Source organism: Vidua chalybeata, chromosome 4 (assembly GCF_026979565.1).
Source record: "Vidua chalybeata isolate OUT-0048 chromosome 4, bVidCha1 merged haplotype, whole genome shotgun sequence".
Taxonomy (NCBI): Eukaryota; Metazoa; Chordata; class Aves; order Passeriformes; family Viduidae; genus Vidua; species Vidua chalybeata.
Window position 1 is genome coordinate 70,747,568 of NC_071533.1, and position 22,676 is coordinate 70,770,243.

General features: G+C 61.6%; 2 protein-coding genes across 6 annotated transcripts; one reads left to right on the top strand and one right to left on the bottom strand.

Annotated features, from left to right (window-relative positions):
• Positions 1–1,032: 1,032 nt before the first annotated feature.
• Positions 1,033–7,662, bottom strand: DOK1 (docking protein 1). The gene is made up of 5 exons (XM_053940979.1): positions 7,582–7,662; positions 7,117–7,410; positions 4,854–4,962; positions 4,099–4,271; positions 1,033–2,556 (listed from the first exon to the last, which is right to left on the bottom strand). The coding sequence occupies exons 1-5, from the start codon at positions 7,642–7,644 to the stop codon at positions 1,429–1,431; spliced, it is 1,767 nt and encodes a 588-aa protein (XP_053796954.1). The 5' UTR covers positions 7,645–7,662; the 3' UTR covers positions 1,033–1,428.
• A 1,263-nt stretch (positions 7,663–8,925) lies between these two features.
• Positions 8,926–22,614, top strand: LOC128787091 (protein O-GlcNAcase-like). Of its 5 annotated transcripts, none has more exons than XM_053940973.1 (17): positions 8,926–9,205; positions 12,086–12,137; positions 13,213–13,310; positions 14,407–14,537; positions 15,007–15,178; positions 15,432–15,530; positions 15,812–16,096; positions 16,200–16,322; positions 16,662–17,917; positions 18,005–18,179; positions 18,460–18,516; positions 19,125–19,210; positions 19,436–19,540; positions 20,710–20,801; positions 21,162–21,354; positions 21,473–21,644; positions 21,913–22,614. In XM_053940973.1, the coding sequence occupies exons 1-17, from the start codon at positions 8,965–8,967 to the stop codon at positions 22,047–22,049; spliced, it is 3,474 nt and encodes a 1,157-aa protein (XP_053796948.1). In that variant the 5' UTR covers positions 8,926–8,964; the 3' UTR covers positions 22,050–22,614. The 5 variants fall into 5 exon arrangements, with proteins under 5 accessions (XP_053796948.1, XP_053796953.1, XP_053796949.1 ...); XM_053940974.1 differs by lacking the exon at positions 8,926–9,205 and adding an exon at positions 9,758–10,294; XM_053940976.1 differs by lacking the exons at positions 8,926–9,205; positions 12,086–12,137 and having other exon boundaries at positions 13,221–13,306.
• Positions 22,615–22,676: the final 62 nt, after the last annotated feature.

Here is a 22,676-nt window from a genome sequence, read left to right on the forward strand (position 1 = left end):
CATCAAGGGCAGGAACCCCTGCAGGCACAGGGATCGTTGGGTGCAGGAATGAATACAGAAATGGCCCAGCCTGGGGCCTGCAAACCAGTCACCAACATCAAATGAAAAAATCAGGTTTAGGGACGGGGCAGCAGGGAGACAACAAAGTTTTTGGAACCACCTCGGCCTCCCTCAGACTTCCCAAAACCCATTAGACTTTTCCCCTTCTCCTGCAGCAAAACCCCAGGGGAGAAGAGGACCCTGCAGAGGCCAACAGCCACAAATTGGTCCTGGACACAGCTGAGCTGTATTTTTACAGGACTGAGGCTTCCCCCTGAAACCTGGGCACCAGATAAATGCCCAGAGTTCATCACCTCATCACCATGTCACCAGCCTGGGGACCTGAACCTCCAGACTTCCCCAACAGTTTGGCTGAGCTGGGGCTGCAGAAATCATGCTTAGCCCTCTGCACAGGTGCAGCACAGTGCTGCCTGTCACCTGCCTGTTCTGTCAGTACCAACAGGCTGCCAAACCTGCAGAAGTCACCAGCAGCCCCATCCAGACCTGGGGACAGCCAATGCCAGCATGCCTGGTGTAGTCCCACACAGAAAGGATAACCTGTTTTTCCCCTGGGTAGGCTTCTGCCCAAGGCTGGCCACGCAGCAATCACACAAACCCACACAGCAGGCATCACAGATTTTGCCATTAACGTCAGTGGGATCCAGACTGGGCCCCTCCAGGCCTTCCAAAGCAGCTGGGAGGAATTCAGCAGTGGGATCAAGCTGGAGAAGGAGAGATCCTGTGACTCACCAGCAGCCACTGAGCTGCAGCAGAGCTGGCGCCTGTCCCTGCCCAGCCTTATGCCTAGGGGCCATCACATATCTGAGCCTGACTCTCATTTCCCTTTATCCCCTGGCATTGGGGCATCCAGCCACAGCTCAACCTGGCAGGCACTTTTCCTTGAGGCTCCTTCTTAGCTCAGTAGCTCTGGCACAGACACAAAGGTGCACCTGCACCTCCCCATCCATGCCACAGGCAAACGTGTCATTCTGAGACATACAGACTTTAATATTAAAATAACTTTGTATAAAAATACTTTTTGGAGACTGATGGCAAGCAGCCTTCCATACAAAAGGCACCAGAGCCCTGCAGCCTGGTCAGACAGGAAGCCAGAGCAGAGCCAGAGCAGCAGGTACAAGAAAATACCAGCCCTCCTGCACATCAGAAGGCACAGTGGAGCCAGCTCCAGAGCTGGAGAAACACACTGGGGCTTGCACCAGCGACAGCTCCCTCGCTGTTTCCCTCCAGGAAAACACAGCCCCTCAGCACTGATGAGAAAAGGGGCTCTGCCCGAGCCCAAACAGCCCCAAGTCATCCTGGGGAGGAGAAGCCCAGCTGGCACTGGGATGCCCAGTCCCTGCTGGGATACAGACACAGAGCAGCAGCAGCTTATATCTCCCCTAGGTCCTCATAGAGAGGCGACAAGCTGTACTCATCCACACACTGCTCCTTCTTCTGCAGCTGCTGGGGCTTCACCACCTGGCTGTACAGCACCTCCACGTTGTTGTTGTTGCTGCTGTTGAGGCTGGGTTTGGCGAGCGCCTTCTCAGGGGCAGAACCGCCCCATCGCCTGCCAGGGTCCTCCACCCTTTCTGCCCCTTTGGGGATAAAGGCTGCCTGGGGCTTGGGGGCTGGCACTGGCTTGGGGCTCTTGGCCTTGGCCGGGAAGGTGGGTACCGAGTAATCGTCAGTGCTGGGGTTGTAGGGGTACTCATAGCCACCCTTGCCATCGTGGCCCTGGGTGCGCCAGGCCTCGCTCGTGGGCCGCGCCTCGTCGTAGATGTAGGTGAAGGGATGCAGCGAGCGGGGAGTGCGGCCCTCGGGCTCGTCGTAGATGTGCTCCTTGTGCCCAGGGGGAGCCTGGCCACGAGCCTTGGCCCGGCCCTGCCCCTCGGCCCGGACCTGCTCGTACGGGCCCGAGTACGGCGGCACCGGCAGCCGCGGCTTCGGCTCCTCCGCAGCCCCGCCGGGCGCCTTGGCCACGCTCACGGCCTTGCTGTCCACAGGGTCCGAGTACAGCGGGTCCGGCCACGGCTGCAGGCTCTTCACCGAGTCCAGGGGCTCCGAGTACACGCTGGACGGGTCCTCGGCCGGCGGCACGGCACGGAGCACCTTGGGCAGAGGGGAGCGTGGAGGGGTGCCGGACACCGTGGGCTTGGCCGGTGGCACGGGCAGCTCTGGCAGAGTCCGGCTCTTCAGCAGAGATGTGGCATCTCTCTCCTCTGCTGCTGCTGCACCGGCCCTGGGTGCCAGCCCTGCTTTGGGTGCCAGGGTGTCATCCCCCTCAGCGGGCAGCTCCAGGTTCAGGTTGTCAGCCAGGGCCTGGCGGATCTGCACCACGCCGGGGCTGTCAGCTTCCAGCGAGTCGCAGCTCTGCCGGTTCTCCTCCACTTGAGCCTTCTGCTCCTGGATGGAAGCTTCCACCAGGCGGAAGATCTCGTTGCCCTGCTTGGTCTCAAAGGTGAAGTTTCCAGGTCCTGAGTCACAGCGCCTGCCAGCCTCGAAGGAGAACATCACCTGAAGGGGAAGCAGGAGGGTCACGTCCTGCTCAGCACCCGCTGACCCAGCACGTTTTGCAGGCTGTGCTTCCCACCAAAGGCCGTGTGGCTGCAGCACTGATCCTGCACATCCTGCACGAGAGACTGCCCTGAAATCCTGCTCCTTCCACTCCCACAGCAAGGGCCACCCTGTGCCCAGCAGCTGGGCAGGGAAAGGCCACGCTACAAGCTGTAGGACTGGAGCACACCTGAGGAGACATCACTGCAAGGGCCCCAGAGAGCTGCAGCTCCTGCTGGAGCCCTGCTGCCTGACGTCAGCAATTCCAGCAGTTTCTACCACTGGCACCACATAGTCTAGGAAATAACACAGAGGAAGGAGTAGGGTGAGAAAGTGAGTGACAGTTCAGCAGGGGAAGCTAGTATGGAATCTTAGGCAAGAAGGGAGTGATCTGGAAGCAAGAGATACAAGGGGAAGAACACAGCTTTCAACAGAAAGCTCAGCAGCAGCAGCTCAGTTACCAAGAGTAAGCAAAGCATCGACCTACCAGCATTAATCTGTTCATGGTGAAAGGTCCTCTAAAGAGAAGTCTTGCACCAGGGCTGTGCTTCCTCTGGCCTGAACACACTCTGGTGAGCAGGTTCCCACCAGCTGACGCCCACACCCTTCCTGAGCCTCATTCCCTTAACCAGGGAGGATTTTCTGCCTCTCTTAAAGGCAGCAGCAGCCCCTGCGGTTGCTACAAAGGTCTCTGGGGACAAACTTCTTTTTATGGGTCAGTGCTGCTGAGCAGAAGCACAGTCAGCCCCTCTCTGCTCAGGTCCTTGTGGGTGCAGCTCCCCACACCCTGCAACTCTCCTCCTGCCCCCAGCACAGACTCTGCAGACGAGCTGGACACCCCCACAAGGGCAGCTCAGTTTCCACCTGTGCTCTGGAAATGTGCAGAAAGCACCATAAGCAGAGTGTGGCCAACATGGTCCCTGCTATAAACAGTCCCAGGGCCACCACTTCCTCCCTGTCCAGCGTGGCCCATACCCCTTGCACTCAGGGTAGCAGCAAGGCAGACTGGGGACTCACTGCACAAAGACTCTGGAGAGAGGCAGACCTTCAGAGGTCAGTGAGAATAGGAGCAGTTCCCCCCACAGAGTGAACAAATCCAGAGCAACTGGTGTCTCAAAGCCCCTCTGCTCTGGCCACCATCCTTAGGAGGGAGGGACTGAACCTGGGGCAGAGACGGGACTGCCAGGAGCCAAGGTTCCTGGAGCCTGGGGAGAGCGTGTGTGCAGCACTGAGGGACGTCCAGCACGAGCTGGGAAGTGCTGGGATGGAGAAGGAGAGCAGCAGAGGCCTCAGTGAAAGTGGGACAACCACAGAGGGGACGAGCGTCCCGCCAGCCCACGCTCCAGCATGGTGACACAGGCAGGAACTGAGGACAGTCAAGGTCACCGGGGGCTGCAGCAATCCTGGCATTTGGCAGGGCTGGCTGCAGGACATCAGCTCAGCCTTCCACAAGGGAACAGCTACAGGGGAGCACCTGCAGCACACGGGGCCCCCATTCCCCACCTTGTCCCGGCCGTATCTCCGGAGCAGCCGGTAGGGCCAGACATAGAGGATCCTGTCCGTCCGTGGGTCCTTCAGGACAAGGCTGTCACGCTCAGCCTTGAGCACGTAGGTGCCACGCAGCTCGCAGCGCTCCGCGGCCTCGGTCCGCTGCACCGTCACCCAGAAGGCGTTCACTGTGGGGACAGGGCTGCTCAGGGGACAGGGCTGCTCAGGGGACAGGGCTGCTCAGGGGACAGGGCTGCTCAGGGACAGGGCTGCTCAGGGGACAGGGCTGCTCAGGGGACACTCAGCCCCACTGCAGGGACTGGGTTGCTCAGGGGACAGGGCTGCTCAGGGGACAGGGCTGCTCAGGGGACAGCCAGCCCCACTGTGGGGACAGGGCTGCTCAGGGGACAGGGCTGCTCAGGGGACAGGGCTGCTCAGGGGACAGCCAGCCCCACTGTGGGGACAGGGCTGCTCAGGGGATACAGCCCCACTGCAGGGACAGGGCTGCTCAGGGGACAGCCAGCCCCACTGCAGGGACAGGGCTGCTCAGGGGACACTCAGCCCAACTGCAGGGACTGGGCTGCTCAGGGGACAGCCCCACTGCAGGGACAGGGCTGCTCAGGGGACAGCCAGCCCCAATGCGGGGACAGGGCTGCTCAGAGCAGGACAGGGACACACAAGCAATGCCCAGCGTGTCCCCAGTGATGGGGCAGCAGCAGGACAAGGCTCCGTGGAAGGTGGCCCCACGTCAGGGCAGCAGCAGGTCCCACCTTCATCTCTGGAGTAGTAGATGGAGTTCACGGCCATCTCCAGGGCCGGTGACTCCCCGCTGCCCTCTCGGCCATACTGTGACACCACGCCATCGCTGGGGCTGTTTCCCTGGCAAAGGAGAGCAGATCAGACCCAGAGTTCTCCTCCCACATCAGCCCCCAGCCCCCTTGCATGGCCTGGGCCCTGCTGCCCTCCCCAGCCCCACACAGCCTGGCTGTCCTGCACCCTGCCCACCCCAGGGCTGCCCACAGAACCCCCTGAGCCCACATGAACAGGGCCAGGCAGCACAGGGGGGACTTCCCTGAGCTCCTGGCAGCACCCTGTCCCCAGCTGGGCTCTGCGCCCACAGAGCTGCCCCCAAAGCATGGCAGAACCCAAGCACACCCTCCTGGCCACACCATCCCCAGCAGCTGGTGACACGGGGGTCTGTGTCCTGCCCTGCCCAGGAGGAGGGGGAGCCTGCAGAGGGGAAGCAAGCACTTCTATTTTAGCACAAGCAGAACTGAAAATGCAACACACACGCTGTCAGCAACTGTGTCCCAGCAGCAGGGCCCCCAGAGGGCCTAGGACAGGAGACAAACCCTTGATGCTTTCAGAGATCCTCCTGCAGAAAAGCCCCTCACAAATTACAGCCCTGTGCAGCTGGCACAAGGGAGGCTCAGTGTGTGGAGCTGTTCCTTGGGGTTGCAGCAGGGGGTACATCTTGCAGAAGGCAAGTGCCACAGTTTCAGTTTAAAACCCACACACATGAGCTTCTTAACAAGAAGCCCAAACAAGGCCCCAAAAAAGGGGCCATCTAGCCCTTGTGTTTGGGTCCTAAAACCTCATGTCCTGAGAGCTGATAGCAGCAGCTCCTCCTCAGCTAAAGCATCCAACGCAGCAGGGCTCCAGCCTGGGACTGGAAAGCCAAGGGCCACCAAATCTGCCAGAGCCTCTAAGGCTCCATTTGGCTGCACTTCTCCTCATCTTCAAAAGGAAACTAAAAAATCTGTTCTGAACTCCAAATGATCTCCGGCCCCAGCTCCCAAGCTGCCGGACCCTGCACACCCTCTGGGCAGGAACATGACACAAAATCACATTCTCCATGCAGATGATCAGCAATCCCAGCTGAGGATCTCCAGCTCTGTGCAGAGAGGCCACGTGCAGCTCTTGTGCCTCCTGCTCCAGGTCAGGCCTTTTTAAAACACATGCCAGCCTTGTAGCCTTTTGCTCACAACCTCCTAAACTTACAGCTTTTTTCTGGACCTCAGGCACACAAATGATGGCTCCCATGTGGGGGGATGGGAGCTCCAAGCGGGTGCTCCCTGGCCTGGCCACCACCCTGCCCCACTCCAAGGGTGTGCTGTGTCCCCAGCTCAGCCCCACAAGCCACTTTCAAAGCAAAAGCTGCAACCCTGACTGCACCAGGAGACACAGAGTCATTTCCACCAGTTCCAGCCCTGGCATTTGCTGCACAGACCTGGCCTGGCAGGAGACTGCAGGGAGACATTTCAAAGGACAAAGGTAAATCACACTCAGGGGAGATCCTGGGATCACCAGCTGTGCACCCAGTCCTCCTGCCACGCAGCCCTGCCCAGCACTCCAAGCCTGGAATCAGCTGGAGCCCAACCCAGTGCTCTGCAAACACCTCCCAGGAGGGAGAGCCAGCGCTGTGGAGCTGGGCAGGCGTGGGCTGCTGTCCCAGAGGGCACAGAAAACCACACTGTCACGGCACCCGCTGCCCAAGCAGCCTTGGCTGGTCACGCTGGCTGACCAGCAGCTCCAGGGGCTGCAGAGGACGGGGGGCTGGACAGCTCTTCCAGAAGCACAGCACAGATGGGGTGCCCACAGCAGCAGCCAGGAGTGAGCCCCGAGGCTGGGAAAGGGGGCTCCAGGTCCTGGAACCAGACGGGTCCCGCAACGCTCTCGAGGCTCCGCTTCCGCCGCCGCTGCTGTGGCAGGAAAGGCAGCGATGGTTGGGCCAAGAGGAAACGCTCCTCGGCCATCAGCTGGCCTCCTGCCAGCTCTCTGCAGGGCCGAGCACGGGCTTGAAATTTGGAGCCACATCCTCGAGTTATTGACAGCACGCTGAGGAGCCCCACAAACCACAGCAGGAGCCATCGAGAGGGCACCGAGCGTCAGGGCCGGGCACTGGGACCACAGGCGCTGCCTCAGGGCGTCCTTCCCTGAGCTGCCAGGTGGGAAGGTGCCACCGCCACACACTGATGTCCGTGTCCCCTCCGCCGCCGGCTCCCTGCACCCCCCGCCCAGCCCGGGGCTCACCGGGAAGGCGATCTGGCACAGCTTCGCCACCCACTCCTCGCTCTGCTGCTTCTCGGCCGCGAAGAGGAAGCTGCGGTCGCGGGTCTCCAGGCGGAAGGTGGCGGTGCCGGCGCGGGGGCCGCCCTCGCCCACCGGGGCCACGCTGGTGCAGTCGCTGAGCCGCACCACGGTGCGGGCGAGCCGCCGGGTGCCCGCTCGCCCGGCCGCCGACGGCTCCTTGCAGTCGAACACCTCGAGCCGGGCCACGCCGTGCTGGCTGGCGGGGTAAAGCGCGGACCAGCCGCGCTTCCAGCGCTGCGGGGAGCGGGGTCACAGCGCGCCGGGGCCGCTCCCCGCCCGGGCCCGCCGCTCACCGGGAGCGGCGCCCGGAGCGCCTCCGCCGCGGCACGCAGCCGGGCCCGAGGGAGGGCAGGAAGGGAGGAAGGGAAGGAAGAGGGAGAGGGAGGAAGGGATCGCCGGACCCACCTTGGTGCCGAACTTGTGGCTGTGCTGCACCAGCAGCGGCCCCTCCATGGCCGGCGGCTCCATCCCCGAGCGCTTCCGCCCGCGCCGCTGGGGCGGGGACGGGGCGAGGAGCGGGCGGGGAGCGGGCGGGGACGGGGACGAGCGTGTCAGGGGCGGGGTGTGCTCCCGTGTGTGTGTGTGTGTGCGTGTGAATGCGTGTGAACGCGTGTGGGCACACCTGGGCGTGTGCGTGAGCTTGTGCACGCACGTGTGACACAGGCGTGTGCTCCCCGTGGGGACGGGAAGACGCGCTCGGATGGGCTGAGGGTAAGCGAGGGCAACTTGGGGAGTGGACAGGGGAGAGGTGAGGTTTCACAGGACCGGAAAAAGGAGTGATGTCTTTGACAGGAGAGAAAATGAAGTGGAGGACTAGAGGCTGCTTACCTCAAGCACGTAGTTCAAGAAAATCGTGGAATAGGCAGGTGCTCGCAGAGAGAGCAGAGAAGGCAAAGAATCACAGCAAACACCTGTGTGTGCACAGCCCTGCACGGTTGCATTCTCTGACTGTCTTCGTGGACGGGGTAATGCTATCCATATCTCCCTGCCTCCAACCATGCCATGTCCCTGGGCACCGAGGCCGCTCCAGGGGCACTGGGCTGCTCCCACTACTCTCCCTGTCATTTCTGGCCACTCCAGTCTGCCCCAGAAGCCTCCTGCAGGGCCAGGCTTGAATCCAGCATTCCCAGCTGCAGGTGGGACAGGTGCTGGCTGCAAGGCAAAGAACAAGGACAAGCACAGCCTGTGCTCAGCACACCCCAGCGTGGATGACCCAGCCTGGTGGCACTCTGATGGCACTGTGACCCTGCCAGGTCACTGCTGGTCAGACACTTTTGGGCTTCTTGCTGCTTTGATGGCCTAGGCATCGTGACTCGGTTTCCTGACACAACATAAACCCGCAAAGGGAAGAGGGAGAAGCCACAGATCCTGGTTTTCCAGGCTCTGATCCCCATTTCTCCACCTGTGGTTTTGATGAAACGGCTGCAGGTGGGGAGAGCTGCTGAGGGGAGCTTTGCAGTGCCTGGATGGATGCAGGAGTGACCCTCTGCACTGTTCTGGCTTCACCCCTCGGATTTGCACGGTAACAAAATTGTGCTGGTGTCCTGGTTTAGGAATGACATTCCCCAATTAAGTGCTCACATTGAAACATCCCAGACAAATTGCTCACAGCCCTACCCTCCCCCAAGGCAGGACAGAGAGGAGAACTGGAGGCACAAAAAGTAAAGATCACACAGGCTGAGATAAGAACAGCGTGCTAGAAACAGCAGTGGGACGTAACCACAGCAATACCAATAACAAAGTGCACAAGACAGACGAAAGATCACACCGCAAACCCTGGCAAAACAAATGACATCAACAAACAGGCCCAGTGGTCTGAAAAATAACAAAATTACTTGGCCGTGTCAAACACCCCGGCCCGTGTGTGTGGGCAGGGCTCTGCGATGTGCAGCTGCAGGACAGGGAACTCATGACGTGGCAGCACATCTGCACAGCACAGCCTGTGAGACGGAGACAGCCACGAGCCAGACGAGCGTCAGCAGCTCAGAGCAGGGGGGCACAAGGCAAAAAGCCCGACACAGGCAGGCAGGTGAGTCACCTGCAAGGCACATGGGCCGGCCCGATGGCACGGACCTGGAGAGGCATCGCACCCTAGGCCTGGCATGAGGGTGCGGCCAGGGCAGCTGCCAGCTCGGTGGTGAACACAAGGAGATAATGACGCTCCCCACCTCGGGAACAGCTCTGGGGCTGTGGGCTCCCGGGAAGGTTCAAAGCCGGGAGAAGGAAGTGTTGCACCGGGAGGACCCCCGCAGTTGAGGACGTGGGGGACCGGGGCTGCCGTGGAGCGGCCCGGGAGCGGCGGCGGCTGCAGCGCCGGGGGCTCCGGTCCGCGGGCTCCGAGACTGCGGCTCAAGCATCGCTTCCCAGGGGCTCCGCACGGATTTCGGGGACCCTCCGCTCCGCCCCGCGGCCCGGCCCCACCCGCGGGGCCGCCCCCTGCGCTGCGGCGAGCGCGGAGGGGGGGGCGGGCGGTGGAGCCGCCCCTGCGCGAAGCCCTCCGCGCACCCTCCATCCCCCAGCAAACACTCCATCCCTCCGCGCACCCTCCATCCCCCAGCAAACACTCCATCCCTCCGCGCACCCTCCATCCCCCAGCAAACACTCCATCCCTCCGCGCACCCTCCATCCCCCAGCAAACATTCCATCCCTCCGCGCACCCTCCATCCCCCCAGCAAACATTCCATCCCTCCGCGCACCCTCCATCCCCCAGCAAACATTCCATCCCTCCGCGCACCCTCCATCCCGCAGCAAACACTCCATCCCTCTGCGCATCCTTCCATCCCCCTGCGCACCTGCCATCCCCTCCCGCGAACACTTCATCCCTCCCCGCGCACCCTCCATCCCCCCCTGCGCACCTTCCATCGCTCCGCGCTCCCTCCACCTCTGCGCGCCCTCCATCCTTCCGCGCACCCCTTCAACCCCCGCTCCCCCTCCATCCCCCCGCGCACTCGTCTGTCCCCCCGCCGCGTATCTCTCCGCGCGTTCCTCCGAGCATTCCTCCATCCCTCCGCGCATCACTCCTTCCCCCCGCGCCCCCTGCGCCTGCCCCCGCGCCGGCGGGGCCGCTCCTGCGCGGGGATGGCGGAGCGGCCGCGCTTCCTCTGCGGCGTGGTGGAAGGTAGGTCCCTCCTGGGCCGCGGCTGGGGCCGGCGCCCGACCCGCCCGGGCATTGCAGGGGCTGTTCCGATCCACCCGAAGTGAACCGGGGTCGGGAAGGGGAGTATGGGAGAGGTGGGAGTGGGGCCCTCGCACAGAACCCCATCTCTGCCAGGGGTCTGGATCAGCACCTCTGGGATGCTCCCAGCTCTCCCCAGAGAGCCCTGCAGCCACCCCAGCAGAACCGAAGCCCCCAGAGGGGCACAGGGACCCTCTGCTCGGCCTCCAGAGCTCTACACGGGGTTTTTGGCTGCCCTGGACTCAGGGGCAGCTTCCCGGTGTGTCCCCCCTGCCCACCCGGCCCGTGGGACAGCTGTGCAGGACCCGTGCCCAGAGCTGGCCAGGGAGAGCTCCGTGCTTCTCCCTCCCCACATCCCCAACTCGCTCTGGAGCTGAGCAACCACGAGGCAGAATCATCTGCCCTTCTGCTGGCAGCGCAGTACCCCTGTGAGGGGCACTGCCCTCTGCCTCACCTGAGAGGAAGCAGGAGCACCACGCAAATAAATGTAAAATAAACAGGAAATGCAGGGGTGGAGAAGCTGACATGAGTCAGATGTGAATCATTGATATAGTAGAGCTGACCTGGGAAAGAGGGCAGGGATGATGCTGGCAAATCCATTCCAGGAGAACACTGCTGGCAGGGCGTGTGCAGGACTCGGTGGCCTCCTTGCCAGCTCACGTCAGCTCACAGCAACACGTGCTGTGAGAGTGTCACTTGCAGGGGCCATGCAGGGACTCTGGGGACCTCGCTGGGATCTCAAAATAGCAAATTATTTACCACAGAAATAACTTTTTTTTTGGCGAAATGTTTGCTGGGATTCTCGAGTGGCCACAAATTTGGCCCCGTGCACAGTGGGATAGCAAGGTGACCATATATTATTTCAAAGTATATGGAATACCCATGTAGGTGTTCAGGCAGGTAGAAAATCTGTCTGCAGAGAGAAGACAGATGGAGAGTGGGTGTTGCTGTGGTGCAAGCCCCCCTCACCATTGCCCAGGACTGGTGCTGGGGGCTGCAGGGTGGGCTCCTGCCAAAGGGAGCCAAGGGAATGGGGGCAGATGAGCTCTGGGACACTCAGGTGCTTTGGGAAATGCAGGTGACACTGGCCTCATGCCAGACACGGAGAGCTGGTCCTTCCTCCCAGCTTGATGGAGTTCAGTGCAGCCTGCCCCTGTGCACCACCCAGTTTTGGGAATGCTGTCATTTCCCAAGTGTCTGCTCCCCTTGGCCCTGACTGCTGGAAATTGCAGTGATTGACTCAAAAATTGTCCATGATGCAGAGAGAAAGCAGGAAGATACCTTGATGGCCAATTGCCATCACTGTCCAAGACATAATGGGTTTTCTGTGAGTCTTCACGTTGCATCTGCCAGATCTTGAAGAGAATTTAAGTGGCTGAAGATTCTTCTCCTGCTAAATCTCAGCTCTGTGCTGGGACACTGACAGGTTCCCTTTAACCTCCACTTTGAGGAGCTGTGAAATTTGCATTTCTCCGAAGCTATTCACCTGATGTCCCCAGGGGTTTGTGTTCCTCTGGATATCCTTTCTCCCTGGCTTTGCAGACAGCTCTGCACCTCCCAGATCTTCCTACATGCACAAATAGGGAGGGCCCTTCCCTGGAAGTGGTCCCAACAGCAGAATGGGTGCTGCATGTCTGACAGTGCATCTCTGCATTCAGGGATAGCCCAGAGCGAGACCGTTCCAAGGCGCTTTCCAAAAACTGCATTTTGCCTTTTTTTCCCTCCCTTTTACAGGTTTCTATGGGAGACCATGGTCAATGGATCAGAGGAAACTTCTCTTTCAATGGCAAGTACCCTGAATTTTCCTCTCTGAAGGTGCGGGTGGCAGCCTCATGCTCCTGCAGTGTCCCCTTGTCCCAGCGCTCTCACGGCCCCGGGAAGGATCCGCGCTTGGCCGGGCCGTGCGTGCTGCGGGACGGACGGACAGACGGACGGACGCGGGGCCGCCCGGTGCCGGCAGGTGGTGCTGGGGCTCCGCACATCCCGCTGCAGCCCCGTGTGGGTGCGCTGGCCGCCAGCTGGACACCAGGCGGGCAATTCCAGCCAGCCGGGGCTCGCTGCAGCCGGGCTGAGCCCCGTGAGAACGGAGGGCACCGCTCCATCCTGAGCACAGGTGGCTGCTGTGTCCTGAGGCTGCCATCCCTGCCTGGCGTGGGTGGCCCGGCTGTGTCCCTGTGAGTCCCCGTGCGTGCCTGTGTGTCACCCTGTGTCCCTGTTGCTCAGGCTCTGTCACTGGGGTGGGAGTTTTCTGTGCAGCTCCTCTCCAAGTGGCTGCACGGGCCATCAGTGGGATGAGCTGCACTGACAGGACCTGCCACCAGTGACCTGCCACCCGTGACCTGGGGCTCTGCAGGGCCTCCCGTGGGCAGTGCAGTGGTGACAGTGTGGGCAGTGACAAGTGTAATTAAGGACCAGAGTGCAGGCACCAGAGATACAGGTACAGAAGATTGAAGGAAAACAAGCTGTGATGTTTTAAAGTACCTCAGGAATGAGAAGGTCTTGTCTGGAGCTGGATTGGGATGTGTTCACATGGTGGCATGTCCATCAGTATTTTTCTTATCTGGAAAGAAACAAAATAAGGGACTTTTATCATGAGATGATTTCTACTCTGTTCACCATGGGAAAATGTAAAATATTGTCTGCTGAGGAGGATAAATAAAACCAAATGAATATATCAGATGTTTTCCATACAGAACTGCCAAAAGAGGGAGGTGTCTGCCCTCCCAGGGGGCACGTCCTGCTGGTGTCTGACACAAACCTGAGAGCTCAGCACTGGGAGCACTGGCCGAGATCTCTGTCTCCATGTGGCCGTGCCGAGAGGCCGTGTGGAGCCTGGCTGACTCCTTGCTCTCCCTGCACAGGCTGCAGCGCCGGGGGCTGAACTGCTACATGTACGCGCCCAAGGATGAGCTGAAGCACCGGCTGCTCTGGAGAGAGCCCTACACGGAGCATGAGGCAGGTAGCGGCTCTGCTGGGCCCCTCGGGGGGCTGCAGGCATCCCGGGTCCCTGAGGGCAAAGCATGGGCTGTGTCCCAGCTATTTCCATCCTGCCAGGACCTTGTCCATTGCAAGAAGACTCCTAGACCGTGCCCATCATATGGAATTTTCTAAGAGACCACTTAGCCTCCCATGTGGGTCTCAGGCAATGTGCTTGAGTATACCCAGGCCCACAGACCCCTGTCAAAAGTCCTCTGTGTCTTAAGGGAGTGTAAATGGTCCCCCTGGAGTCTCTCCCCTCCCAAAGACCTCAGCTCCTTCCTTTCACAATCCTGGGGTTCACTCTCCCTCCACCCCTTGTCCTGCTCCATCCCCTGTCCCCTGCACACCTTGTGCTGCTCCGTCCCTTGTTTCCTTCCATCCCTTGTGCCACTCCATCCCCCGTCCCCCTTCATCCCTTGTCCTGCTTGATCCTTTTTCTCCTTCCATCTCTTATTTCCCTCCATCCTTTGTCCCCCTCCATCCCTTGTACTTTCCATTCCTTGTTCTATTCCATCCTTTGATCCTGCTCCATCCTTTGTCTCCCTTCATCCCTTGTCCATTCCTTGTCCCCCTCCATCCCCTGTCCCCCTCCATCCCTTATTCCTTCCATTCCTTGTCCCATTCCATCCCTTGTCCTGCTCCATCCCTTGACCTGCTCCATCCCTTATTCCTCTCCATTCATTGTCCCATTACATCCCTTGTCCTCCTCCATCCTTTGTCTCCCTCCATCCCTTATCCCCTCCATCTCTTGTCCCCCTCCATCCCTTGCCCCATTCCATCCCTTATCCCCCTCCATCCCTTATCCCCCTCCATCCCTTGTCCCCTCCATCCCTTGTCCCCCTCCATCCCTTGTCCCATTCCATCCCTTGTCACCCTCCATCCCTTATTCCCTTCCATCCCTTGTCCCATTCCATCCCTTATTCCCCTCCATCCCTTATTCCCCTCCATCCCTTGTCCCCCTCCATCCCTTGTCCCATTCCATCCCTTGTCCTGCTCCATCCCTTGTCCCCTCCATCCCTTGTCCCGCTCCACCGGTGCCTCCCAGCTCTCACCGGCCCGCTGTGCTCTGTCCCCAGCCCGCATGCGGTCTCTCATCGAAGCTGCCCAGGAGCAGGGGGTGGAGTTTATTTTCGCCATTTCTGCTGGCCAGGACATGGTGTTTTCCAGCGCCGGGGATCGGCTCCTGCTGCAGCAAAAACTCAGGCAGGTACCGTGGGCCGTTCCTTCATCCCACCGCTCCCAGGCAAGGGGCACATGTGTTTATGTGTGGTCCCTGTGCCCACCCCGTGGGCTGGTGTGGGGGGGTGTAAACCCCTCCTGCTGCTGCACAGAGGGACCAGCTCTGGGCTGCCCGGTGGCCAATGCGCTGTCCCTGTCATGGTGACAGAGAGCTGAGGGCTCCATGGGTGCCTGACTGGGGCAGGAGAAGGATCGGCCAAGCCCCAGAACTTGCTGGGCAGCACCGAGGGCTGGCACAGGCTGGAGCAGAGCCCCGGGATCCCCAGGGAGGGCAAAGAGCTGCTGGCATGGTGGGGTTGCTCCGTGGGCAGCTGCTACTCCCTTGGCACGGCCCAGGAAGAACTGCCCCATGCTGTGCTGTGCCCAGATGCCCCTCTCCAGCCCCTTGGGGCTCTCTGCTGCCCGGGGATCCCAGCAGCCCCTGTCTGTGCCCACAGGTGGCTGCCATGGGGTGCCGCTCCTTCGCGCTGCTCTTTGACGACATCGACCCCTGCATGTGCCAAGCTGACAGAGATGTCTTCCCCTCCCTGGCACAGGCTCAGGCCTCTGTGGCCAACGAGGTGTACCAGGAGCTGGGCCAGCCCTCCATCTTCCTCTTCTGCCCTACAGGTACTGCCCACAGCCCTGCAGCCCCAGCTGCCCAAACCGGGGAGCCCTCTCAGACTGGGGTGCCCTTTGGCTGCACCCCTGTCCCTGCTGAGAGCTGAGTGCCCTGGCAGCCCCCACAGCTCTCCCTGGACTCCTCACCCTCCCAGGGGAGCTCTGGCCATCTCAGGACTAGACTAGGACTAGTCCATGATCCCAGCAGCCCTTCCTCTCCTGGTCCCCAGCTCTCAGGGGATGCTCTGTGCTCTCTCCCCAGAATATTGCAGCTCGCTCTGCTCTCCCAGCCCCAGCCAGTCCTGCTACCTGCAGACCATCGGCCAGGAGCTGCTCCCAGGGATCGGTGTCATCTGGACAGGTGAGCACCAGGGCCAGCTCTGGGTGTGTGGCCACGTGCAGTGTCTGCAAACCCCATGGCCCAGTGGCTGTCCTGGGAGAGCCACCAGCAAGTGACCCCGCTGTGGTGCCTCACACTGGGGTGTGCAGCCCCAGCCAGGCAGGGCTTTGAGCTGGGGGTCTGCTCCCCTGACTGGGGAGCGTGGGTGTGGTGACTGCAACCTCATCTCCATGTCCGTGTGTCCCTGCTGTGTGTCTGTGATGGACCCTGTGGCCCACGTGTGTCCCTGCCCTGATGCCCAGGCCCCAAGGTGGTGTCACAGGAGCTCTCAGCAGAGCTGCTGGAGGAGGTGGAGGCTGTCCTGAGGCGCCGCCCCGTCATCTGGGACAACCTCTACGCCAACGACTACGACTGCAGACGTGTCTTCCTGGGCCCCTACATGGGCCGTGCTCCTGGCCTCATGTCCAGGCTCCACGGGCTGCTCCTCAACCCCAACTGTGAGCTCCAGGCCAACTTCGTCCCCATACACACGCTGGGCACCTGGTTTCAGAGCGAGTTGGGGAGCTGTGCCCAGCCTGACCATGCAGGTACCTGGCACCCGTGCCTAGGCAGCTCTGTGCCTGCCCAGCCCTGCCCAGCTTTCCTGCATGGAGCCAGGGCTGCCCAGGCTGATGAGCTGCAGTTCCTCAGGAATGGAGGGAGCCCTGGGGGACAGCCAAGGTGCTCAGCATGGAAGCTACAGCCCCCAGGAAGCCTTGGAGCTGGCGCTGCGTGAGTGGGTGGCCGAGATGAACCAGCAGGCCTTGGAGCCAGGTAGGCAATGGACCATTCATGCCATGCTGGGCAGGTGTGGGTGTCCATCCTGCCGTGCTGCCCCGTGGGTGCTCCTGCCATGGCCGCAGCCTGGAGAGGGTTTCCTTGGCTGGCAGAACCGGAGCCTGGGCCAGCTCTGGAAGAAGAGGTCAGCCAGGGGTGAGCTTGGTGTTTTGCAATGTTTGCCTCTGAAGCCACAGCCTCGCCAGCCCCAGGGGCCTGAACTTGAGCCCAGGGTCCTGCCAGCTCAGGGATGGAGGTCCCTGGCACCGTCCTGCCCCATGGGCAGTAGTTTCCATGCAGGTGCCAAAGGAGCTTCCTCTTGTTTCTTTCTGGCAGGAGGAAGGACCCCAGGACACCCCAGTGTGGGCCTCAAGGGAGGACCAAAGCTGCAGCCTGGCACGGCGGGAGGGCAGGAGGTCACTCCTGACCCTCAGCCCCACAACTCTGCTCCTGGGGCAGATCCCGAGCCCTGTGGAGTGGCACCAGAGGAGGGGTGCAGGGAGGTGACCTCAGAGCCTGAGAAGGACAGTGGGAACAGGACAGCTGCTGGCCATCAGCAGAGCCCTACAAGGGCTGGGGACCAGCTCGCCGCAGGGGGCTGTGAGCCCTCCTCTGCTCTGCCCAGCGTGGCTGGGAGTGCCCAGCCTGTAGGAATCCCAGTGGCCACCAAGACCCTCCCCAGCCCAAGCCCCACCACGAGCTCCAGTGATGGGGCCAACACCACTCAGAACATTTCCTTGCCCACCAGTGATGCCAGGACAGGGGATGGCAGCCCCGTCCAGTCTCCCAGCAGCACCCAGCCTGAGGCCATCAGGGCTGATGTGCCCCAGACACCCCCAGGACCTGGGGCTGGTGCCAGCCCTGGTGCCCCAGCCCCACTGCCTGATGAGGTTGGTGCTAGCCCTGGTGCCATGGCACCAGTGACCCCAGAGGAGGCTGGGCCTGGCCCCATGGCACCACTGCCCCCCAAGGAAGCCATAACCAGCTCCCCAGCACAGGTGACCCCAGAGGAGCCCAGGACCAGCCCCATGGCACCAGTGATCCCAGAGGAGGCTGGGCCTGGCCCCATGACCCCCAAAGATGCTGGGACCAGCCCTACAGCAAAGATGACCCCAGAGGAGCCCAGGACCAGTCCCATGGCACCAGTGACCCCAGAGGAGGCTGGCTCTGACCCCATGACCCCCAAGGAGGCCAGGACCAGCCCCACATCACAGGTGACCCCAGAGGAGGCTGAGTCCGGCCCCATGACCCCCAAGAAGGCCAGGACCAGCCCCACAGCACAGGTTACCCCAGAAAAGGCCAGGACCAGCCTCACAGCACCGATGACCCCAGAAGAGGCTGAGCCTGGCCCTGTGGCACTGATGACCCCAAAAGAGGCCAGATCCAACCCCACGGCACCACTGACCCCAGAGGAGGCCGTGTCCAGCCCTACAGCACCACTGACCCTGGAGGAGGTGCGGATGCTGGTGGAGCTCTTCTACCTGCCCTACCACCATGGGGCTCTGGCACAGGAGCTCCTGGAGCACTTTCGGTGGCTGCGGGCGAACAGCCTCAGCGTGGGGGTCCCGGCCACGGGGCCTGATGCCTGCGGGGTAAGGCTGGTCCTGGTGCTGCTGCAGGAAGGCGGCTGCCGTGGCTCGTGTGTCCCCCAGGTGGCTGACGGCCGGTGTTGTCCCCAGGGCACGCGGTGGCGAGGCCGGGCTCAGTCCTTCCAGCTGCTCTGCGCACGGACGTGCCGCCTGCACAGCCGCTTCGTCAGCACCGCCGGCAGGGCGCTGCTCTACGACCTGCACCCCTACCTCTGGGACATCCGCAACATGCTGCTGGCCGCCAGTGCCTTCGTCCTCTGGCTGGGTACGTGGCTGATGCCAGCCCTGCCAGCCCCTGCCAGCCCCCACCACACCTATCCAAACCCAGCCGTGTCGGAGCGCCAGGACGCTGCAGCACCGGGGCACACCTGATGCTTGTTCTCTTCCCCAAGAAGGAGGTGAAGGTGTCTGGGACCCACCCCAGAGATGTGGGGTTCCGGTGTGCAGCGGGTAGTGCCAGGGTCCCTCCTGGAGCTCACCTCCCCTTGACACTTTTTTCTGCTGCTGCCCCGTGTGCCGTGCTGACCACCTCGCCTCCTTTGCAGATGGTCACCTCCTCTGCGACCCTGACCCCAAGGGCACCTGGGGGAGCTGCTTTGGCTGTAAGTACGGGCACTGCCCTGGCTCACCCACCTGGCTGGGGGGTCTGGCTGCTGTCCCCCGTCACCTCCAGCCCCACAGCAGCAGCCAGCATGCACCATCAGGCTGCCCTTCCTCACACTCTGCCTGCAGGAATGGCCCTGGGAACGCTGCCAGGGAGGGAGCAGTCACTGGAGCAGATCTTCACCATATCTCACAGCCATTTTTAGGATGTGGTTCCCCAGCCCTTTTATCCCAAAGACCCCTTAGCCTGTGTAGAGAAAGGGTTCTGGGAGCAGTAATGCCCTGGATGAGAAGTGGGGCTGTTTTTTGAATGCCTGTGCATCACTTCACACAATTTTCCTCTGGTTTGGAGCTCCCTGATTGCTCTGTGGGTCCTGTGACCTCTCACAAACCAAGAATTGTTACCAGGTGTTGACCTGGGCAGGTCTCCGAGTAAAGTGTGAGAGGGAGCCGTGTGCCTCGAGCCTTTTCCTTAGGGAAGCAGCGTGCAGGGCACATCCTCACCATCCTGGGCTGCACAGCTGGGGAACAGCTCCTTGGAGCTGATCTCCCCCTGCCCAGCAGCATTTTGTTCACCTCACGTGTGTCTGTGTCCTGCTGCTTCCAGGGTGCCAGAGTATCACTGCCCCGATGCTGCTGGGGAGGGATGCCGAGCCCTGGGCGCGCCGTGGGGGCCTCTTTGGAGAGCTGCAGGTGAGAGTGTGTCCCTCCCTCGCTGTGGGGGCTGAAGGAGCCACTGGGAAGCCAGCATCCCAACCCTGCTGCTCAGCTGCTGCAGACTTGGGAAGGCAGAGCTGCCCCGGGCCTCTGCACCTCAGCCGTGGTTCCTGGGGTTTCAGGAGTCTCAGAGCCATTTTCCTGCTGCCTCCAGGACGAGGTTTGGAGCCAGGATGAACTGATGGACTGTATCTCTTGCAGGCACTGCTGCCCGTGGGGAACAGCTGTGACCTCTTCTACCATCCACCCCCACTCTTCCCGTCCAGCCAGCTGTACCTGCTGCGCCCGCTGCTGCCCCTGGACAAGGTGGGAGCTGTGGCATGGAGGAGGGTCCTGCCAGAGCCTCTGCATGGCTTGTGCTGCCCATAAAATGATGAGTTACAGGCTCATCTGCTGCTGGCCCCGGGCTGAGCTCCCAGTGTGGGGTGACACAGGTGGGGAGGGTCCTTGTGTCCAGCTCTGCTCAGAGCCAGCTGGTCCGGGGCAGCTCTTGGCATGGTCAGCAGCCTGGAGAATGTGCTGTGGCCTCAGCAAACCCACCTCTCTGTGGCAGGGGCCTGGGCAGAGCAGGAGAGGGATAAACCAGCACCAGGGTAGGGTTGCCAGGTTGTGGATGATCTCCAGAGCAGCCCCAGTACTGATCTCCAGCACTGGCTGTGAGCAGATGTCAGGAAAAATCCAGAACAGGACAAGTCTGGGTGGCAATTTCCTGCAGCCTTCACCAGTCTGCAGCTCTGGCACTGCCAGAGCCTGTGGGGATCCATCTCCAAATCCCTTCTTCAAACACTCATCCAGTTTATGGGGTGATTCCCTGCTTCAGAGCAGCAGTTCCTGTCAGCTGTGAAGTGCTTGGTGCCAGCCCCCTGCTCTGACATCCCAGAGGCTTGATGGGATGAGGAGAGAAAGGGAGAATCTGGATATGGAGGGACAAAATGTTAAAGGTTTCCCATGTACCTGCAGCGAGCACCCCTGTCCCTCACCCTGCTCCTCTCCAGCTCAAGGAAAGGCTAACACCACAAATCCAGCCACCACAAACACGAGTGCAGCTCGTCTGCTCAGGCTGAACCTTGACAACAACAATGTTGAGAGGAAGAGCCAGCTGAGCCCACTGGCCCGTTGCAGGAACAGGCACAGCAGGGCATGGTCCTGCCCCTGGTTTTGGGTGATCAGGGCAGCCTCCCCTTTCAGGAGCAAGGCTTTTATCAGAATGTTTGCAGCAGCAAACTCAACTGTGACCAAGACAGGACATTTGGGGATGTCCTGCTGTGCTCAGGCTCTCTGGAGACCTGAGTTTCAGGGTTGTTTTTGGTGCCGTTCTGGCTGCTCTGAGTGTGCTCCAGCAGCTGCTCTCGGGATGCCTGACCGGAATGGCAATTTCTGTGCTGTGGCGATGAGCCCGAGGCCAGCAGAAGGTGGTGGCTGGCATGGTGGCACGGCAGGTACAGCCAGGGCTGACATGGATCCGGGTCTTCCAGGGAGAGCTTTACCGCATGTGCCGGGAGAGTTTGGACTGTGATCCCAAAGTGGCAGAGATCCTCGTGGCCCACCCGGATCTCCTCGGTGACAGGTGAGATGTGGCCCCTCTGAGGCTCCCTCCTGGACATGGTGCAGGGCTGGGGAGTGAGGAGATGACCTCTCTTGGCATCCCTGTGGGGACCAACGCTGCCCCATGGCTGGCAGTGGCCTCACTGGGAGGGACAGGGAGTGACATCCCCATGCTGATGTCCAGCAGGGACATGGCAGCCACCGTTGTGGATGTCCAGCCTGGATGCTGGAGGCTGCAATGGCTCCCCTTGGCTGAGGGGTCTCAGAGGGGTGGTCAGTGGGTGCTGGGTGCTGTCCAGCTGGGGCACGAAGGCGGAGGCTGCTCTGAGGTTTCCCAGGAGCTCCAGGCTCAGCTCAGCCGTGCTCCCGCTCTGCCTGGCAGGCTCCTGGGCAGCTTCCTCAGCCTGAGCCCCGAGTACACCTTTGTGCTGGAGGACGAGGGTGGCCCGTGTGGCTACGCAGCCGGAGCGCTCCACGCCGAAGGCTTCCTGCAGCAGCGAGACAGCAGCTGGCTGCCAGCCACACGGCACAAGTACCCCCCAGACCTGGGCACGGGGGGCCCAGCTCTGGGACAGGTGAGGGGACACCTGGAGCAGAGGGGAGTGGGGACTGTAGCAGTGTGTGGCTTGGGAAGGCTCCACAGGGGACAGGAGAGGTAGAGGGGGTTCCCTCACTTGTGCTTGTCTCCCGCAGGATGCCCTGGAGGAAGCAGTGCTCTTCTTCCACGCAGAGCCACTGGCAGTGCCCCAGCCTGTGCTGAGGCGCTTCCCCTCCCTGGTGCAGCTGGGCACGGCCCCCCGTGTGCTGGACGTGGGGGCCAGTCGCAGCCTGGCCCTCTGCCTGCTGAGTGCACTCAGGGCCAATGGTGAGCATGACCTCCGAGTGCTGCCCTTCATCCCAGTGCTCCCTCACCCACCAGAGCCGGGAGCTGTCCCCTGCCAGTGCTCCCAGGCACTGTCCCCTGTCCCCTTGCGCTGGGGGACATGCGGGCCTGTGTCTCAGGGCATCACAGGGGCACTCTGTGACAAAGGGGCAGCGGAGAGACCGATCCCCTTATGGAGAGGGTCCCTGTCACTGTGCCCCCAGTCCCAGCACTGGGGTCCCAGTGCCCTGAGCTCTCGCCTCCCTTCCAGGGTCACGGGGAGTGTTCTGCCAGGTCAGTGACGCCGACCGGCAGCAGCTGAGCTTCTACAGCAAGCTGGGCTTTGTCGCCCTGCCGGTGGCCTGGGGCAGCTCTCCCGGTGCTCAGCTCCTGGGACGACTCCTCTGACGGGGCACAGGGAGGCAGTGCCCCCAGGCCAGGCTGGTTCCCCAGGCCAGGCTGAACCCCCCCCCATCCCACACAGCGTCGGCCTGAGCAAGCGGGAGCAGAGGGGCACCTCGAGCAGGCCAGGTACACATGAGAGGGGACATGGGGGGCGAGCAGGATGTCACTGGGATGTGTGCAGGGCTGTGAGGTACTTGGGTAGCAGAGAGTTATTTCTGCTACTCACGGGATTTGGCCACCTCTGTGCCACCCCAACTGTTGCTGTTTGCTGGGTACCCTCCACCTTTGCTGGGGAGCCAGGCTGTCTGCAGACCCTCAGGAGGTCATGAGCAGTGTTTGGGTTTGTGGTCCTGGGTGTCCTTATCACGCAGGCTGGGCTGCCCAGCTCTCTCCATCCCCCGTGTGGCTGAAACCAGGCAGCCGGTGCCGGGGCTGGCTCTCGGCACTGAGGACCTGCATGTGTGTATGGATTGATCTGGTATGGGATGCGGTGAGGCAGCCTCTATTTTTGTGCCTGGGGCCTGAGGGAAGCGCTGTCCTTGGCAATAAAGCGTTTGCTGGGCTCTCACCATGGCTCGTTTCCTGGGGGAAAGCGTTGGGGTGCCAGCACATCCCGCTCACACCCTCGCA